Consider the following 17608-nt stretch of genomic DNA (forward strand, 5'->3'; position numbering starts at 1 on the left):
TCATGTAACTGATAAACCAGAGGTGTATAGAGGATCCTGAGTGCTAACATGGTCATGCTTGCACAGTTGCACCTCCCTACAAACCTATAACCAGCATAGTGCAACAAAGCATAGAAAATTTGCTCTTTATCGCTCGATACGATCTACCTGTTGCTTTGATTCATGAATATGGATTATATAGTACTGAAAATGTTTTAGTTTCTTCTAGAAAAAAATGAAAGAAACCCGCACACAAAAAAAAGGCAACATAATCCGTTCGATCCAATCCCATACAATTATTGTTGATATTTTTGAATTAGATAAAGGATAGGTTGAAAGATCCCCCTACCAAATCTATATTGCATTTTTTTTAACTGTACTCCGCTAATCCGAAACACTCAATAAATACATATGACACCTTCTAGTGGAAAATGTGAGTCATCAACAATATCATCTCTCCAAAAATATTATATTTTGGGACAAAGGTAATATAATGATTTTCAGTTCTTGCCCGAGAGTTACGGCTATACACCATGGTGGATTGTCTATTGTGCGACCGTTGCATATGAAGTTTGTTTTGTAATGCCTGGTTTATTTCTAGGTTTATTGTTAAATGAATGGTTTTCACGTGTAGATGGAGTTAGCACTGGATGCATGGGGAGACCGAAGAGGGGTGTGGGAAGATAGACGAACCTACCCTTATAAAAATACTCCCTCTATTTCTTTTGGCGTTGGTTAGCTCAAAATTAAAATTACCAACGTCAAATATTTGGGGAAAGAGGTAGTAGTATAGAAAGGTGAGTTTTTTCCCGGTTCACAAGAAATAAGTTAGGTATTTGTACTTCCTCCGTTTCACAATGTAAGTCATTCTAGCATTTTCCATATTAATATTGATGTTAATGAATATAGATAGATATATATGTCTAAATTCATTAACATCAATATGAATGTGGAAAATGCTAGAATGACTTACATTGTGAAACAGAGCAAGTAATATTTATCAAGGGGGTACAATAACTTGTGAAAAATATATAAGCAGCATTGCTCAAATTTGTGCATTTTCTCCACTTTTTTTTTGGGAGTAACCGATAACTTTATCTTAACAGCCCAGCTAAATCGTTGGCTACCAAACGATCCAAACCAGGAGGACAATTAGCCTAGTAGGACGCGTTTTGGAGATTACATTACAACCCATAGCAGCAAGAGCGTGAGGCGTGAGCCACCTTGTTACATTCCTGGGGACAGTAAGGGGCTGTTTGGTTGGTGGCCTCAGTTTGCCACACCGAACCTTAGGCGTGGCACAATTTTTCAGGCTAGTGTTTGGTTGCGTGCCGCAGTTGAGTCAAGCTACACTTTATTAGCACATTGGTCCACGCGTCATACTCTCATTTGCTAGCCAAAGTTTGCTATAGTTGTGGCCAACACTTTGTGTGGCTTGCCACAGTTATGGCAAATCGAGCTATGGCAAAGTTAGCCTCCATCCAAACAGCCCCTTAACTAACCAAAAAGAAATGGATTACCCCTCCTACCGTCGATAGATGGAAAGAATTAATTCTCCTGGATTGAGTTCCTCAACATCAACGAATCCGTTTCCAGCTCAGCTCTCGTCATCCCCCTCTCGCTTGCTGCGTTGAGGGCTGCTGCACAGGCAAGGACTTGGGCGTGGAAAGCATCCAAAAAATGTTCTGCTCCACCTGCTCCTGCTTGAACAACAGCTCCTGTCCAATATCCCTTATCACGTAGCCCCAACCTCCTTGATTGGTATTGCACTTAAAAAGCACCATCAGTATTGATCTTCAGTGTGTTCTAAGCCGGCAATTTCCAGGCCATTCTATTTCTTCCCTTATCGATCATATCCTTCTGGTTCATTCGCTTCCGATTTGTGCATCTTCTCTAGTTTCATTGAGAAACCAGGATCATCTCTTAAGCCTCGTTCCCTTCTAATTACTCCCTTTATTCCAAAATAAGTACAGTTTTGGTACTGTTCATGTCCAAAGTTTGACAGTTCGTCTTATTTGAAAAAAATTATGATTAGTATTTTTATTGTTATTATATGATAAAACATGAATAGTATTTTATGTATGACTAATTTTTTTAATATTTTTTATAAATTTTTAAATAAGACAGATGGTTAAAATGCTGAATACGGATATCTATGGCTATTTATTTTGCGACGGAGGTAGTACCAAATATGCCCTGAATTTGTGCGGTTGTTGATATAACTAAACGGGCCTTTATTGGGCCTTCGGCCCATGATCTCTCTTCCTCTCTGCTTAATTAGTACTCCATAATTTTTTTTTGTTTTATTGTTCTACTACTCTTTCTGGAAGAATAATTAGTATGCTGCTAATCATTATCACGAGATGGCGATGGCGATTTGGTAGATTATTGTTGATGCGATTCCAAGATCAGCATCACCAGCGACAGAGAACAGAATCAGAATATCAGATACTCCAGTAGTCAAATATTGGGCTGATAAACGATGAGAGACAAATATCAACGATGCTACTGGCCAAAGTTCAGAATCCAATGTTACTGGATTTGGAATATACTACCTACCTGGGCTCCTGAGGGAGACCGAGCTGTATATGTACTGTACAAGCTGATAAAAATGGAAATATTTTAGGCTTTTTCCATTTTTGTTCCTATATATATATATATATATATATATATATATATATATATATATATATATATATATATATATATATATATATATATATATATAGTATTCCCTCCATTCTAAAATGTTTGACGCTGTTGTTTTTTTTAAAAATGTTTGACCGTTCGTCTTATTCAAAAAAATTAAGTAATTATTAATTCTTTTCTTATCATTTGATTTATTGTTAAATATACTTTTATGTATACATATAGTTTTACATATTTCATAAAAGTTTTTGAATAAGACGAACGATCAAACATGTTTAAAAAAAGTCAATGACGTCAAATATTTTGGGAAGGAGGGAGTAGTAATTAACATACTCCTAGGCCAGAAGTTGATGCTGAGAGTTCTGGAACATTCGTTTCCAGCTTGGAACTAGCTCATCATATAAATATCGTTTTTTTTTTGACAAATTGATTCGAAAACTTATTTCAAAATTAGAACATGCAAAAAAAAAAGAAAAAAAAACTCCAAGGCGGTTGGCGCGTCAAGACTACATCCTTTTTGTTTGAAGTTTTTTCGTGCTTTAGTCTCGAAATAAGTTTTCGAAAAGGACCAATCTATCAAAAAGAAAAGGATAAAACTATTATGCAGATTCTAATTTATTCGTGTATAGTCAGTTGCATTTTCATTTGCACACATTGTAAAATTCTATCCGTTTCTCTTTCGACCGTAATTTGCCGTGCCGATTGAAATTGTAAGCTTGCGAGAATGGTACCAAACGAAATTACCATCAATGCAATTTGAAAAGAGCACTGCGAGCTTGCACATTGATATGTCGGAATTTCTCTGGAAATGTTACTCTCCCTGCTCATAAATATTTAATGCGTACGATAAAATTTAGTCGAACGTTTAAAACTTGGATCAATGATCTCTCGAATGCTTAATATGAGAATAAAAAAAAAGAAAAGGCTATACGTACTAACTTTTTCTTACTAAATTCTTACTAACACTGATGTGTCATGCTATGAGTGCATCTAGATTTTTTTAATTTCTATCTACTTAAATCAAACGGTTGAGATGATTGTTAGTAAAAGTTTAGTAAGAAAAATTTAGTACGTGTAGCATTGCTCTAAAAAAAATTGTACATGTAGATTTGTCTTTAATAAGTGCTATCATAATATTATAAATTTATTATACTCTATTTGTAAACTTTTTTGATATGAAATTAATCATTAAAGTGATAAAAGTCTGTTGTAAACGTCAATATTTATGACTAGAGATAGTATTTTATTGTTTTTTTCTGAAAAATGTGCACATAGTTTAAAAGTAAAACTAGCGGAAAATTTTATTGATGGTAATTATTATTGTTTGAATTAAATATAAGTAGTAATTCGTCAAAGAGATTTTAGGTAAATAATATGGACGCTGTCTTCCACGACGTCCAGAGACGGACGCTGTTAGAAAGAGCTCTTGGTACTGGGCCGCTGTTCGCAACCGCGTGCAGCCGTAATGCCCGTGCCACCAAACCATGGAACGCCCACACACATACCGGATTGAATGTTGCTCGTCTACTGTATCGCTGCCATACCATTCTCCTTCGTCGTTTTCTCAATTCTCGACTACTGCGGTTTCGCGCTTTGCCATTGTCTTTCTCTCGCGGCGGATGACAATGCAATCTACCAGAAGTCCATTATCATTTGCGACAAGTGCAAATCTTTTTTTTTAAAAAAAACTCTAACGCAAATTTGGTGAAAATTTCTCTCCGGACATATGAAAATTTTACTAGAGTACCACTAAAGAGCAGTTTTGGAACGACATCTCTCTTCTTCATCTAAAAAACAAGTATAAGCAACACATGCAACATCAAGATATTATCTTTTAATATGTATGATACTTAAAACATTATGTTTTAAGGATACCTCACATTTTTCTAAACAAAACTGCACCGCATTTGTCATATATAAAAAATAAAGGAAAATGCTACACACACGACTACGGCGTCCGACTGTCGTACGACCACGGCGTATGCGACGTAAGCGACGTGATCTATTCGGGCTCCGTTGTGATTCTCCATCTCGTTGGGCCTTCGAAAAGCCCAAGTTGAAGCTAAGCAGCTAAATAAACGTTTTCTTTGCATATCTTGTGAAACAATGATCAAACTTGGTTGTAGTCTTGTGATTTCATTCGGTGAACTAAACAGAACATTTGCATGTTTTATTTTTATTTAAGAATTAGAAACTATGCATGTGGTGGACATTATTGCATTTATATTTTGTTTAATGCAACCTGTTATAGCCATAAAAATAGAACTTGAAACTGTGGTATATACTCTCTCCGTTTCATATTATAGTCGTTTGATATTGATCAAAGTTAAACTACTTTAAATTTAACTAAGTTTATAGGTAAATATAGTAATATTTACAATATATTGGGTTAAAAATGTTACTACTTTTTTCTATAAACTTGGGTTGAAAATGTTACTACTTTTTTCTACAAACTTGATCAAACTTCAAGCTGTTTAACTTTGATCAAAGTCAAAGATACTTATAAGCTGAAACGGAGGAGTATATTAAGTGGGTAAAAAAACTTGTCTGGAAAATGAGCATTTGCAGCTGTGAAAACATTACAAGAGAATGTTAGAGATCGAAGTTAGCAGGCAGTGATTCAGATCGACCAAAACTCCAGTAGAACTGTCATGGAGCCATGTCCGCCATGTTAATGCTGTCTTCCTGAGTTTGGGCTTAGAGTCTAGACTTGTATATGGGCTTGCATGGCATTGGACCGATTCATGTATAGAGTCGTCTAATGCCGTCACGTTGTTCGTTGTTGCCGTTTCAGTCGTACGGTAGTCGGATGATTTGCGTCGGACGTATAGCAGGGTTGAAAAATAAAACAAATCACATTATAATTTAAAAGGTATACTTTACTACCTCAAACTATTTATTTAATCCTAAATAATTTATAGGCTCAATTGACCATCTAAACTATTAATAATGGTTTACTTAACCCTTAACCCAATTTCGCTAGGTTGTTTTCGTCAACATGGCAATTTTGATCAAACATGCTGCTAGATCATGCCAACGCCAATGAACTATTTGGCGATGAATTTTCTTACTTCTTATGTTACGCAAGCCATGATTCTATGAGATCACTACACACGTGTGCATGGTTATGACCTGCATTGATCTTAGCAGCATGCTTCATTAGCACAGTCGCTCATGACTTATGAGTAGACGATTTCGTTATAAATAGCCAACAAGAGAGCGAGCAGGCTAGGCACCCGAAGGCAAACATATGTTTGGCATGGTCATCATTGAGAATAGCGGTGAGATTGCTAATGGATGGGCATTATATTAGAGTGAGAAGGTAAGGGACCTTGCATAAGCGATGAAGCGTTGAACAACATTACACCAAGATAGACGTGGCGAGTATTGTCTTTCTTGGCCTATATGGCTGAAATTGGGTCGTGGGTGACATGTGCAACCCATGCGCTATGACTTGGTAGTGAACCTCGCTAGCTCATTGATCTGTTTGATCAAAACCAGTGCCACACGGGCAAATGGCCTAGCAAAATTAGGTAGAGATCCAGTAAACCAATATTAATAGTTTTAGGGTTGGTTGAGCCTTTTTTTTCTTCCATAAAGTGGATTACCTTAAACTAAGGCACTGTTTAATTCAGCTTAGGATTATTATAATCTGGAGTATTAGAAGTAAGCTGAAATAAACGGATAGCTTATTATGATAGATTATTATAATTTATAAGCTAGATTACTATAATATGATAATCCACTCTAAAGATGCTCTTTTTAAGATTACTGGGTGGCTAAGAGCTAACAAACAATTAATAATCTAGGGAAATAAACGGCTAACAACTTATACTACGTCCGCTTATTATAATCCAGATTATGATTATAGTAATCTAGCTCAATAATCTAGATTACAATAATCTTAAGCTGAAATAAATAGGGCCTAAATGAGGTAATAAAGTAGACTTCTTTTTTCTTATAATTAAGGATTAGAGACTAACATATGTAAGCAAGGGTGATTCATTATCTTAAGAAAAAAACAAGGGTGATTGAGTCTGAGCGTCATCCTCCTCACTATCAATAGATAAAAATATAAAATGTGTTGGAGATATACAATATTTGATAATAATCTAATAATCTATAATTTTATACTATAGTTATTTTAGTTAGTGAGGGATAATTATGTTGTCAATGTTTTTTATTCTGACTGTGGACATATAAGACTAACCTATCAGCGTTAGGGATTATCACTCCTCTTTTTTAATTGGCTATTGTTAATTATATGGTCAAATCTACTAATTTTTAAATTTTCTTTTTGTCTCTCTATACATAAATATCTAATTTATATACATTAACCGTCATGAAAACAATAGCACATCAACCCGATCAACGAACACCTTCCAATAAAAAATATAGTAAAGAGCTGTGAGAGATACTCACAATTATTTCAACGTTAGATAAATCGACACTATACTCATTGGCACGTGGTTAGATCGTTGCCTCTTGACATAGAGTTGACATAGAGTGATCACAAGCGAAATATTTATTCGGAATTTTGGTATATTCTGAATTGAAATTGTTCCAAATACAGTGCTAAAGGCTAACATTAACCACTTCCATATTATCAGGGAAGAATTATAAACGGAGATTTCCAAATGTTGCCAAAACTAACACTAAAAACCGTAATCAAATTAGGTAAAAGGGCAAATATCTAATTTCCCATTATTTGTTTGTTCTATTCCCAGACGGCCGCAACCCCTCCTCTCTCTCTCCGCCTTCTCGACTCCATCGATTCCACCCTCTACTCTCCCATCTCCTCTGCTTCCGATCTGCGCCGCCGCGGCGGGAGGGTCTCCGGCGAGGTCAAGGCCCCCCCGTCTCCGGCGAGATCGTCGCCCGGACCCTCCACCTCTCTCGGTCGGTTCGGGGAGGAGGCGACGCGGCCCGGCCGACCTCCGAGTCGGATCGGATCGAATCGAAGGTATCCGGATTGGATTGGTGGTCGTAGATTAGATTGGGAATCCGTCCTTGCCTGGATTGGTTTCCTTCTCGATTATTAATAACTCGTGTAGTAGTTTTTCTTTTTTTTTTCTTTTTTGGATTGATTGATGCGTGGATGTGGTGCTAATAGCGACGGTTTTTGCGTTTGCAGTGGAGAAGATTGGGGGTTTAGGTGAAATACCATGCCACCGGTTGCGTCCGGCTCCGGCCGGAAGAGGCAGCTGGTGCTGGAGTCCAGCGATTCGGAGGCGGATGAGTTCTTTGTCTCGACGCGGCGCAAGGAGGATGGTGATGATGATGCTGGCAATGCCGGCGGCGGAAGCGGAGGAGGTGGTGATCAGGGTGGGGAAAAGGTGGTGACTGTTAGTCCTGAGAAGGTTTCTGGTGCCAAGTCTACTGATGAAGGAGGTGGTTCAGACAAGAGCAAGGGAAGTGAGGTGGGTAAGAGTGTTTCGCAACCTGATGTGAAGAGGATCAGAACTGAGGCTGCCCATGGTGGCGGCGGCGGAAGCAGTGGGAGTGTATCGAAGGATGGAACCGGCGGGAAAATGCTGCGCCCGGGGTTCCCCAAGTGGCGATTTGAGAAGCCGGAGGTAAGGGCAGGGCGGGTTCTTGATGAGAAAGATGGGGTCGAGACGAAGGTAAGCAGTTCCCAAAAGGTTAAGGACCATGCATCGAGTTCGGTTTATGAGAGAAGACGGCCAGAGCCACTGAAACCTGAGAAATCGACGCCATCGAAGACTAACCAAGAGGTTATAAGGGTACAAGGGAAAAGCGGTGTCTTAAAGATCCGTCCGAAGAACAATAAGGTGGCTAGTGAAACTGGTGATGGCAAGAACCTGCCGAAGAATGCTAAGGTGGATGGGGATACTGGTGATGGCAAAGTTGTGCCAAAGAAGTCTACAGTGGAGGAAAATGGTGATGGAAAGATTTTGACCAAGAGTGGTGTTTTAAAGCTCCTCCCAAAGAACAATAAGGTGGCCAAGGAAACCAGTGATGGCAATCCTCGAAGCAAGAACACTAAGGTGGTTGGGGAAACCAGTGACGCCAAGATTCTGATGAAGAACAAGGCGAATAGGGAAAGTGGTGATGATAAGGCACCGAAGAACTGTACGGTGAATCTAGAAACTAGCGCTGGCAAGATTTTGTCCAGAAACACTAAGGAAGATTTGAAAACCAGCGATGTCTGTAGACAAGATAAGGAGAAAAGCGATGCCATTGATGTGTCCCAAAAACAGGGTGCAGATGGTGAGAAGAGAATCACAGAAAAACTAGTCTCCCCCATCCTATTGAGGAAAAGTGACCCAAGTGTAGTGGGAATTTCTTTGGGCCAGAAAATGAAGCAGCAAAATTCAAAAGCGCAACTGAAGATCTCCTCACTAGGCCAACGTCAGCCTTCACTCAATTTGAAAGATGAGAAGAATAAGAAAAAAAGATTGCTTGATCATAAAATGTCACCAGAAAATTTGTCCAAGAAAGCAAAACTAAATGTCATTGATCAGGATACATCTCGTCCTTCTCTTGAGAAGCATGGAATAAAGAAGGAAAGGAAAGGGCCTCGTTACACAATGAAGCAGAAGCTCAGGGGTCAGATAAAGGACATTCTTTTAAACAATGGATGGAAAATTGATCTAAGGCGCAGGAAAAACAAAGATTATGAAGATTCTGTCTATGTTTCTCCACAAGGAAATGGCTATTGGTCAATCACTAAGGCTTATGCTGTGTTCCAAGAGCAGTCTAAAAGTGGGAAGCATACAGGTAAATCATCTAAGCATAAAGCAGGTGTTGCAGATGCTGCCTGTAATGCCATATCAGAAAATGATTTAGCAATGCTACAGAGGAATGTGGTGAAAAGGAGGACCAAGAAAGAACTTGGTGCTTCTAAAAAGAAGTATGAGGACAGCAGCAGCAGGAACTCCAAAGACAACAATGCTGGTAGAAGTTCTGGAAACAAGCATCAAAGCAGTGGAGTTAGGGGATGCGCGCTTCTTGTCCGTGGTAGTACTCATAGCATGGAAGGCAATGTGGACGGCTATGTTCCTTATCGATGGAAGCGGACAGTTTTATCATGGATGATAGATATGGGGGTTGTTTCTGAAGATGCAAAGGTCAAATATATGAATAAGAAGGGCACACGGGCAAGGTTGGAGGGTAGAATTACTAGGGATGGCATTCACTGCGGATGTTGCTCTAAGATTCTCACAGTTGCTAAGTTTGAACTTCATGCTGGTTCAAAAGAGCAGCAGCCCTATGAAAACATCTTTCTGGAAGATGGTGGGGCTACGTTGTCACAATGCTTAGTTGATGCGTGGAAGAAGCAATCACAATCTGAAAAGAAAGGGTTTTACAAGGTAGATCCTGGTGATGATCCGGATGATGATACTTGTGGCATTTGTGGTGATGGTGGTGATTTGCTCTGCTGCGATAACTGCCCTTCAACTTTTCACTTGGCTTGCTTAGGAATCAAGGTAAGCATGCATATAATGTTATGTACAGGAGCACTCTTATTGTTTATTTTATAAATAATGCACAGGAGAAAGTGCATCCTCTCTTTAGTTGCTCCCTCTGTTGTGTCAAAACTCCAAACTATTTCAGTTCCTCTGAAAAATACAGTAATACACAGCTGACTTAAAACCCCAGCATATTTAGTTCAACAATTATCTGAGAAAGCTATAAGCAATTACATGAATAGCATTTCCTCTAGACGGAGCCTATAAGTTCTTTCCATTAGCTGTTTGTTAGTTATCTAGTATGATAGGCTAATCGATTAAATGTATCTCTCAGGGTAACATGTCAAGCTTTTGCTGATATTTGCTTTATTCAAACTTCTTCTGCAGATGCCTTCTGGTGATTGGCATTGCCGTAGCTGTATATGTAGGTTCTGTGGTTCTACCCAAGAAATAACAACATCGTCTGCTGAGTTACTTTCTTGTTTACAGTGTTCAAGGAAATGTAAGGCTCCTGATATGCACTCTCTCTCTCTCACACACACACACACAAATGTTTCTGTGCTTCGGAAGTATTATCTTAAACAATAATTTTGCAGATCATCAAGTTTGTGCACCTGGAACCATGAAAGACTCTGTTAAAGCTGAATCCAATTCCTCAACTGATTGTTTTTGCAGCCCAGGATGTAGAAAGGTATCATATTTCATTTAATGCTGTTATCTGTTATGGGGAATTGAGGATCTTGTTTGGCATTGGCCTGCATCAGGTTGTCTGTTGTTCGCTAGGTAGCTCCCCTTCAGTTTTATTCTTATAGCAAAACACATCCTGCCAAGAAGCTACTACAAATGGTCAGCACTTACTAAACATTACCTTGTTCATGATTGATTAGCAGCACACACCAAATTTGGACTAAGTTTAAGCTTGCACGATTTTTCTGTTAGGGGTGTTGTAATGTACACATTTCAACCTGGTTAGTGCCCATTAATCCAGAGAAATGATGTTTGATTGCTTCTTTTTGTTGGAATATTTCATATGTTGAATCTCCCAGTGGTGCTGGGATCTGTAACATTGACACCTGGATTTGCGCCCATTAATCCAGTTGAATTGCTATTCCCCTGCTTGCACTCAGAATGTGTTGTTGTTCCCCATGCAACCTCCTACATCATAACGAACCATGAAATTTGTATTTAGGGCCTGTTTGGTATTAGCTCCAACTCCTAAATTTAACTCCAAGAGTTGAGTCTGGAGTGGAGTTGTGGAGCTGCCTAAACCCAGCTCCACAACTCTAGTTCATTTTGTGAGAGAGCTCCACCCAGCTCCACTCCCAGTTTTGGTGGAGCCGAAACTGTTTGGCTGAGCTCCAGCTCCAGAAGGGGTGAAGCTGGAGCTGGAGCTGTGCCAAACAGGCCCTTACTGCTCACATGATCTCGACTAGTGATAGAAAATGTTGTACAGATAAAAACTTGCATTTGTTATGTTGATCATGTTTGCTTTGATTGTTGAAATTCATGGACACTAAACTACTCTTTTCATGGAAACAACACAGATTTATAAACATCTGAGAAAACTACTTGGGGTAAAGAACGCTATCGAGGCTGGATTTTCCTGGAGCCTGGTTCGCTGTTTTCCTGATAAACTAGCTGCACCTCCCAAAGGGAAAGCTCATTTGATACATTGCAATTCCAAGACAGCTGTTGCTTTCTCAGTTATGGATGAGTGCTTTCTGCCACGTATTGATGAGAGAAGTGGGATTAATATAATCCACAATGTCATATATAACTGTGGGTAAGTTGCCTTTGCCTTCTTGGTTCATGTAAGAATCAATGCAAATGAAAACCTACTTGGCTTTCTATATGGTTTCCCATAGTTAGCTCACTTCAAATATACTTGGAAGTTAGTAATGTTACTTTTTTAATCTTCACTGTCAGTCCAAGTTTGTAAGGGCAAGTCAATATAAAAGTTGAGCAGATTGAGTTCATGTCCTGTAGAAAGTTTTATTTTGGAGATCACTATGACAATATTAAAGTTGTTGCAGGGCCTACTATAATTATTTATTACCCATTAGCATAAACTAAGATGTGCTAACATTGTCTTGGATTTTTACATGTTCTCATTGAAATTCTGTGATATACTATTGCAGGTCAGATTTCAATCGTTTAAATTTTAGTAAGTTCTATACATTTATTCTGGAGCGGGGTGATGAAGTTATATCTGCAGCAGCTGTCAGGTAAATTTTATATTCATATGCTCTATGCTCCAACACTTTGAAGCTGTTGGCATTGGTCGCAGGCATCGCCACCTCACGATCTGTTGTGCTCATGATTAATCAACCTAGCATTTGGCTGCAACATATCTATGCATTGAAATTTGTTTAGGATAAGCGGTTAGTCATCTCTTTTTTTTGTTCAAGTTTGGCTTCCAACAGAACTGTTGTTTCGAAAAGAGATTATATTTGCCCCTCACTCTTTAACCAACTGCAACTCCATCCATGATGACATATTGTGCAGCTGGCATACTTAGCCTTCACTTGTTATTTTGCAAATTCCAATGATAAAATGCTTATTTTTTTCTCTGTGTGAATCAGGATTCATGGAACTGACTTAGCAGAAATGCCATTCATAGGAACAAGGGGCATATATAGGCGCCAAGGGATGTGCCATCGGCTACTCAATGCAATTGAATCGGTAATATGGCGTTTCTTTTCTTCTTCTTTTTTCTGTTTGGAGCTGTGTGAAAGCTGGTTTGTTCCACCAACTACTAAAGATTTCTTGTTTCATCATTTCCAAAGATTTCACATGTAGGTGTAATACTATTGGAAGTATGTGTCCCAATTTTTTCTAGAATTTTTTGTGACATTTGCTACTTGGTGTGCACGGAGTGTGCACGGGAAGCTTGTGTGCATAAGATATATTCCCTTATAATAGTTCCAAATCCCCAGTTTAACTGTATGATTGTTGCTGGGAACTGGCGATCCTGCTGTCACTGGGAAATGCTTTTTTCTTAGAGACCTCCCATTTTAGATGTTTTCAATTTTTTACTCTATTTGCTTTGTATGTCAAAATCTGTTGAAATTGTAACTAAAAACGAGAAAATAAAATGAAATGTGACAAGGACTGAGCTTGGTAACTGCCTCCTACCAGGCCCTGTCCCAAGAAACTTGTCCTGAAGGGGCCTTGCTGTCTTGAAAACTTGTTCTAGGTGAACATCATTATATTTGTTGTAACTGTTATGTACGTGCAAAACAACTATATATGTATTCTCTTGTCTTTTAAGGTAAATGAGGTGTTGTAGAAAGGTATAAAGTATTACTTCAGTTTTAGCTGATGATGATAAAGTGATACTTCGTACTTAGTTGTTTACTTTTCACTTGAAGCTTTAGCTTCATGTTTGAGTTGTACAAACTAGATTTTGATATTGTTGAGCAATATTTTTCCTTGTTTGTTTTGATGTACCAGTGTTTTCTTTGTTTCATTTTCGGACGAGTTTCTAATATTTTCATGGGTAATTTACTGTTTTGTAGGCCCTTTCCTCCCTGAATGTTCGAAGACTAGTAATACCTGCCATACCTGAATTGCAAAATACCTGGACTACTGTTTTTGGTTTTAAACCTGTTGAACCTTCCAAGAGACAAAAAATCAAGTCTCTGAATATCTTGATTATCCATGGCACTGGTCTTCTAGAGAAGCGGTTGCTTGCAACAGGCACTATTAACCAAGAGAACACTACTGGTACAGGCTACCATACCAAGTTATCATGAGAATATTCCTTGAATTCTCTTGTTAAGATTATTGTAACAATTCAATTTTATATCTCAAACACTCTTTGTGTTTATGCAGTTAATGATAAGATGGATGCTCAAACACATGTTGAAGCAACCGGATCCCGGACACCTGTTCATTCTTCCTGTGAATTACCAGTGGGTGGTGATCCTGATATTAAGCATCATGATGACTCTCATCCTTTAGTTGGGAACTCCAAAGGCTTGACACTTAATCTGCCTTGTGTTCCTGAAGAAAAAACTACAGAATTGACATCTCCAGTATTAGATGTTGTTCAGGGCATGCCTGAATCTGAAAATACTCAAGAAATGAAAAATGGAGAAACAGATGCGACACTGACTTCTGAGGACATAATTGCAGAACAGAAGTATGAAGATAAATCTAATTCCAGTCTTACAGATTCATCTGCTATTCCCATGACAGTGGATCCAGGCTCATGTTCATCCAATGAGACTGTGAAAGGAGAACATCACACATCTAGTGAACCTTCTGTTGAAGCTATTCTAGTAAGAGACAAACCTGAACCTTCCATCTCTTGCAACGTTACCAACCAAGAAGACAAAAACTCTTCCATGGTTCCTGTTGATACGACAGTTCATTTAGCCACTATAGTTGGGAATCATGATATTCAGAATTCAGTGGAAATCAAAGGTATGGAACATAATACAACTAAGGATCAAACTTTTGTTGGTGCTGTAGCTAATAATGTTGCTACTACTGAAGATCCCAGTGATTCTGTAGCTGACTGTGAAGTGCCAATAGTGAGGTCTATTCAGCAGAAGGATGAGGTTATCGCAGACAAAAATGCTTGCGCAACTATAGATCAAACTGCTGTTGACGATGTAGCTAATAATTTTGTTGCTACCACTGAAAATGACAGTGATTCTACAGCTGAACTTGGAGTGTCAATGGAGAGATGTATCCAGCAAAAGGTTGAGGTTATCAAAGACAAAAGTGATTCACCATTGAGAACTTCTATAAGCAAAGTTATGTTGGAGAAATCGGATCAAATGAAGTCTACTGAAAGTGATAGTGTTAAAATGAAGGACATGGCGATTGAGGTGAAAGTCACAGTTGAGAACTTCAGTGAAGCAGGTAAACCAGCTTCAGCGCTTGTCATGTCAAATGACATTAATGGTGAAGTTATGGCTAAGCCTAATCTAACTTGTGGGGATGATCAACTTCATGGAGGGGATGGGACATACAAAAATAGCATGGAAGATGACCTAGCTTCCAGAGAACCTGTTAATGCATGACTTTGCATTTCCTGCTACAAAATGTTTAAGGTATCCCATATCCTAGAATTTGAGCTCATCGTTTGATAATCATATTATTCACGTACTAAATTATTCCCTGCCCTTTTTTTGCTGTTCTCTCCCCCCCCCCCCCCCCACCCCCCCCCCCCCCCCTCCCCTCCAAATGGTAATGATTTTCTTGACAAAAACCTACTTCAAGCTACAGGCATGATAGTTTTAAGAATGCTCCAAATCATTCAAAATTAGCTGTAAAACTTGTAATATAACATCAAAGAATTGATCCATGATCATTTGCAATGCTTATGTTCCATGCGAATTTACTATCATTTATTCTGATATATTGATAGATTTCTTTAGTGGCCTAATAATTCCTAGGAGAAAAGGACTAAAAAGAAATCCTGCTAGAAAACCCCATATCTAGTTTTAGTTTCCTTAACATGGACAATAACAAAAACTTGAACATAGGAAATCCATTGGTAATTTCTAATTCCATGACAGTTATCTCTTTTTTTTAGTTATATTCCCCACTTGTTCCATTATCAAAAGGAACTTTATTGAATTTGTTTTGAATCCGTAATTTCTGGACTAAGAACTTTGTCTTACCTTTTTATGCTTACAGTGAGCAGAGCAATGGGAGGGACGATCTAGTTTTCTGCAAGTAGCTGCCTCAGCTCGTTCTCCATGGCTACAACGAAGTGTTTAGAGTTGCATTTTGCAGCAATGAAATGCTGATGTTTCAGAATTTTGGTAGTCTGTCGATCATGGGGGCTTTTTGTTGGTTTAGTAGGAATAAGTAGTTCACACCGTAGGACCTCTTATACAAACCCCAAAAAGTGGGCCAAATTTTTGGTGTAAATACATGTGGGAAATTGCTGTTGGCATTTTGGTGCACCTGAAATGTTGTCTGAAGATTGTCGATGAAAACAGACTTGCAGGTAGTGCCTGTACAGATATAAAAATCCATCCTCATCTGTTTGACTGTTACTCTGAATTTTCATTCGGTTTAGAATTCTGAATTCTGGATGGGATTTCAGCATCCAGATTGTTCACCAGCTATGGTTAAATTTGCTGTTTACCCATAATGTGTCAGTGGCTTGAGTATTCGTTATCCTTCGTAAATTCTGCTGTCTTCTACTCATTTCTATCACCTCTGTTCATAAAAGAATGAAGCATATATTTGAAGAAACTGAAGGGAAAACCAGCAAACCTCCCTCGTTCAGAAATACTCGTCAGTGTTGGTCGAGCGATGAATCATGGAAGAAAATTCTATGCGGCGGTGCCGCACCAGACAGCCCGTGCAACACCGTGTACCCTAGTGACGCGTGTCCAATCCCTGTTGCAACCCGAGCCGATCATTGCAGCCGAGCCGATGTCCAATCTCCCAGAGCTCTACAGTATCGAGTCATATCTACCGGCTGCATGTAAAATCTAATTCATTTTTTAACAGTGCTCTATTTGATGCGAGATACATAATGCCGTTACTTTTAGACACATATTTAACTACTCGTTTTATTTAACTTTTTTTCATGATTATTATTTATTTTGTTGTGAGATGTTGTAATCACTAAAAATATTTTATGCATGATTTATATCTTATGTATGTCCACAAAATTTTTAAATAAAATAAATGATCAGACGTGTTTTCAAAAGTTAATGAGATCATTATTAAAAAAACGGAGGGAGTAATATACAGGGGATTTTTCTAGGGTAATATACATTTTACTAAACTTTATAAATATGCCTCAACTGGTCAGAAATTATTTTTTCATTTGAATAGGGTTGGGAAATTCCATTTTGATGACGTAGAAATCACGGTTTGAAAAGGGCTTTGAGATTACATTTTTGTTGACATATAAATCACGGAAAGTTTATAGTTCGATCAACTTCAAAAGAGAGAATTTTTAGCGCACGCAAAACGAGAAAGTGTATTAGCTCATTATTAACTATAAATTTAAAAAATGAATTTATTTGAATTTTTTAAATAACTTTTATATAGAAATTATTTTAAAAAGACGTATTATTTAACAATTTAAAAAACGTAAACGAGCAAGATGAAGTTTGGAGTAGAAGAAAATAACTAGGCCTAAGTAATAATCTTGCTTCGATAATCATGTTCTGGTAATTGTTTATTAGCACGAGACTGTAACTGAGGGAGACGTGGGTGTAGAAGATCGGCTTGGCTCCAAAGAGGCAAAGATGGTCTCGGGCTGCAGTAGTACATCGGACACGCGTCAATAGTCTGCGTGGTGTTGCACAGTTGATCTTGTGCGGCACTACCGCAGAAAATATTCTTCCATGAATCATCAATTTATTTGATCGTACAACTACATATAAATATAAAAAAGAAGCATGCGCTTAAGCATGTTTTTTTGGGCGTTGCTAACTGGCGCGCGCCAACTGCCTCCCCCGGCCCCAGAAGCCCATCGGGCTTTTTTTCTTTCTTTTATTCGCGATTCTTTTTCCTTTTTTTCGATTTTTTCTTTTAGTTTTTTTTCTATTTTTCTGATTACTTTT

General features: G+C 38.3%; 1 protein-coding gene across 1 annotated transcript; it reads left to right on the top strand.

Moving 5' to 3' along the window:
• The first annotated feature begins 7337 nt into the window (after positions 1-7337).
• On the top strand, positions 7338-16078 carry LOC127779508 (uncharacterized). Its single transcript, XM_052306308.1, has 10 exons — positions 7338-7591; positions 7763-10079; positions 10449-10563; positions 10658-10752; positions 11606-11844; positions 12200-12286; positions 12644-12743; positions 13580-13787; positions 13896-15124; positions 15714-16078. Exons 2-9 carry the CDS (start codon positions 7794-7796, stop codon positions 15092-15094), a joined length of 4329 nt encoding a protein of 1442 aa, XP_052162268.1. The 5' UTR covers positions 7338-7591; positions 7763-7793; the 3' UTR covers positions 15095-15124; positions 15714-16078.
• The last annotated feature ends 1530 nt before the right edge of the window (positions 16079-17608 follow it).

The sequence above is a fragment of the Oryza glaberrima genome, chromosome 7 (assembly GCF_000147395.1).
Source record: "Oryza glaberrima chromosome 7, OglaRS2, whole genome shotgun sequence".
Lineage (NCBI taxonomy): Eukaryota > Viridiplantae > Streptophyta > Magnoliopsida > Poales > Poaceae > Oryza > Oryza glaberrima.

Bases quoted from the DNA above. Each gene is read 5' to 3' on its own strand.
- LOC127779508 (XM_052306308.1), top strand. From the start codon at position 7,794: ATGCCACCGGTTGCGTCCGGCTCCGGCCGGAAGAGGCAGCTGGTGCTG. The intron at 10,753-11,605 runs GTATCATATTTC...GAAACAACACAG, and splicing joins GCAGCCCAGGATGTAGAAAG to ATTTATAAACATCTGAGAAA. The intron at 11,845-12,199 runs GTAAGTTGCCTT...ATACTATTGCAG, and splicing joins AATGTCATATATAACTGTGG to GTCAGATTTCAATCGTTTAA.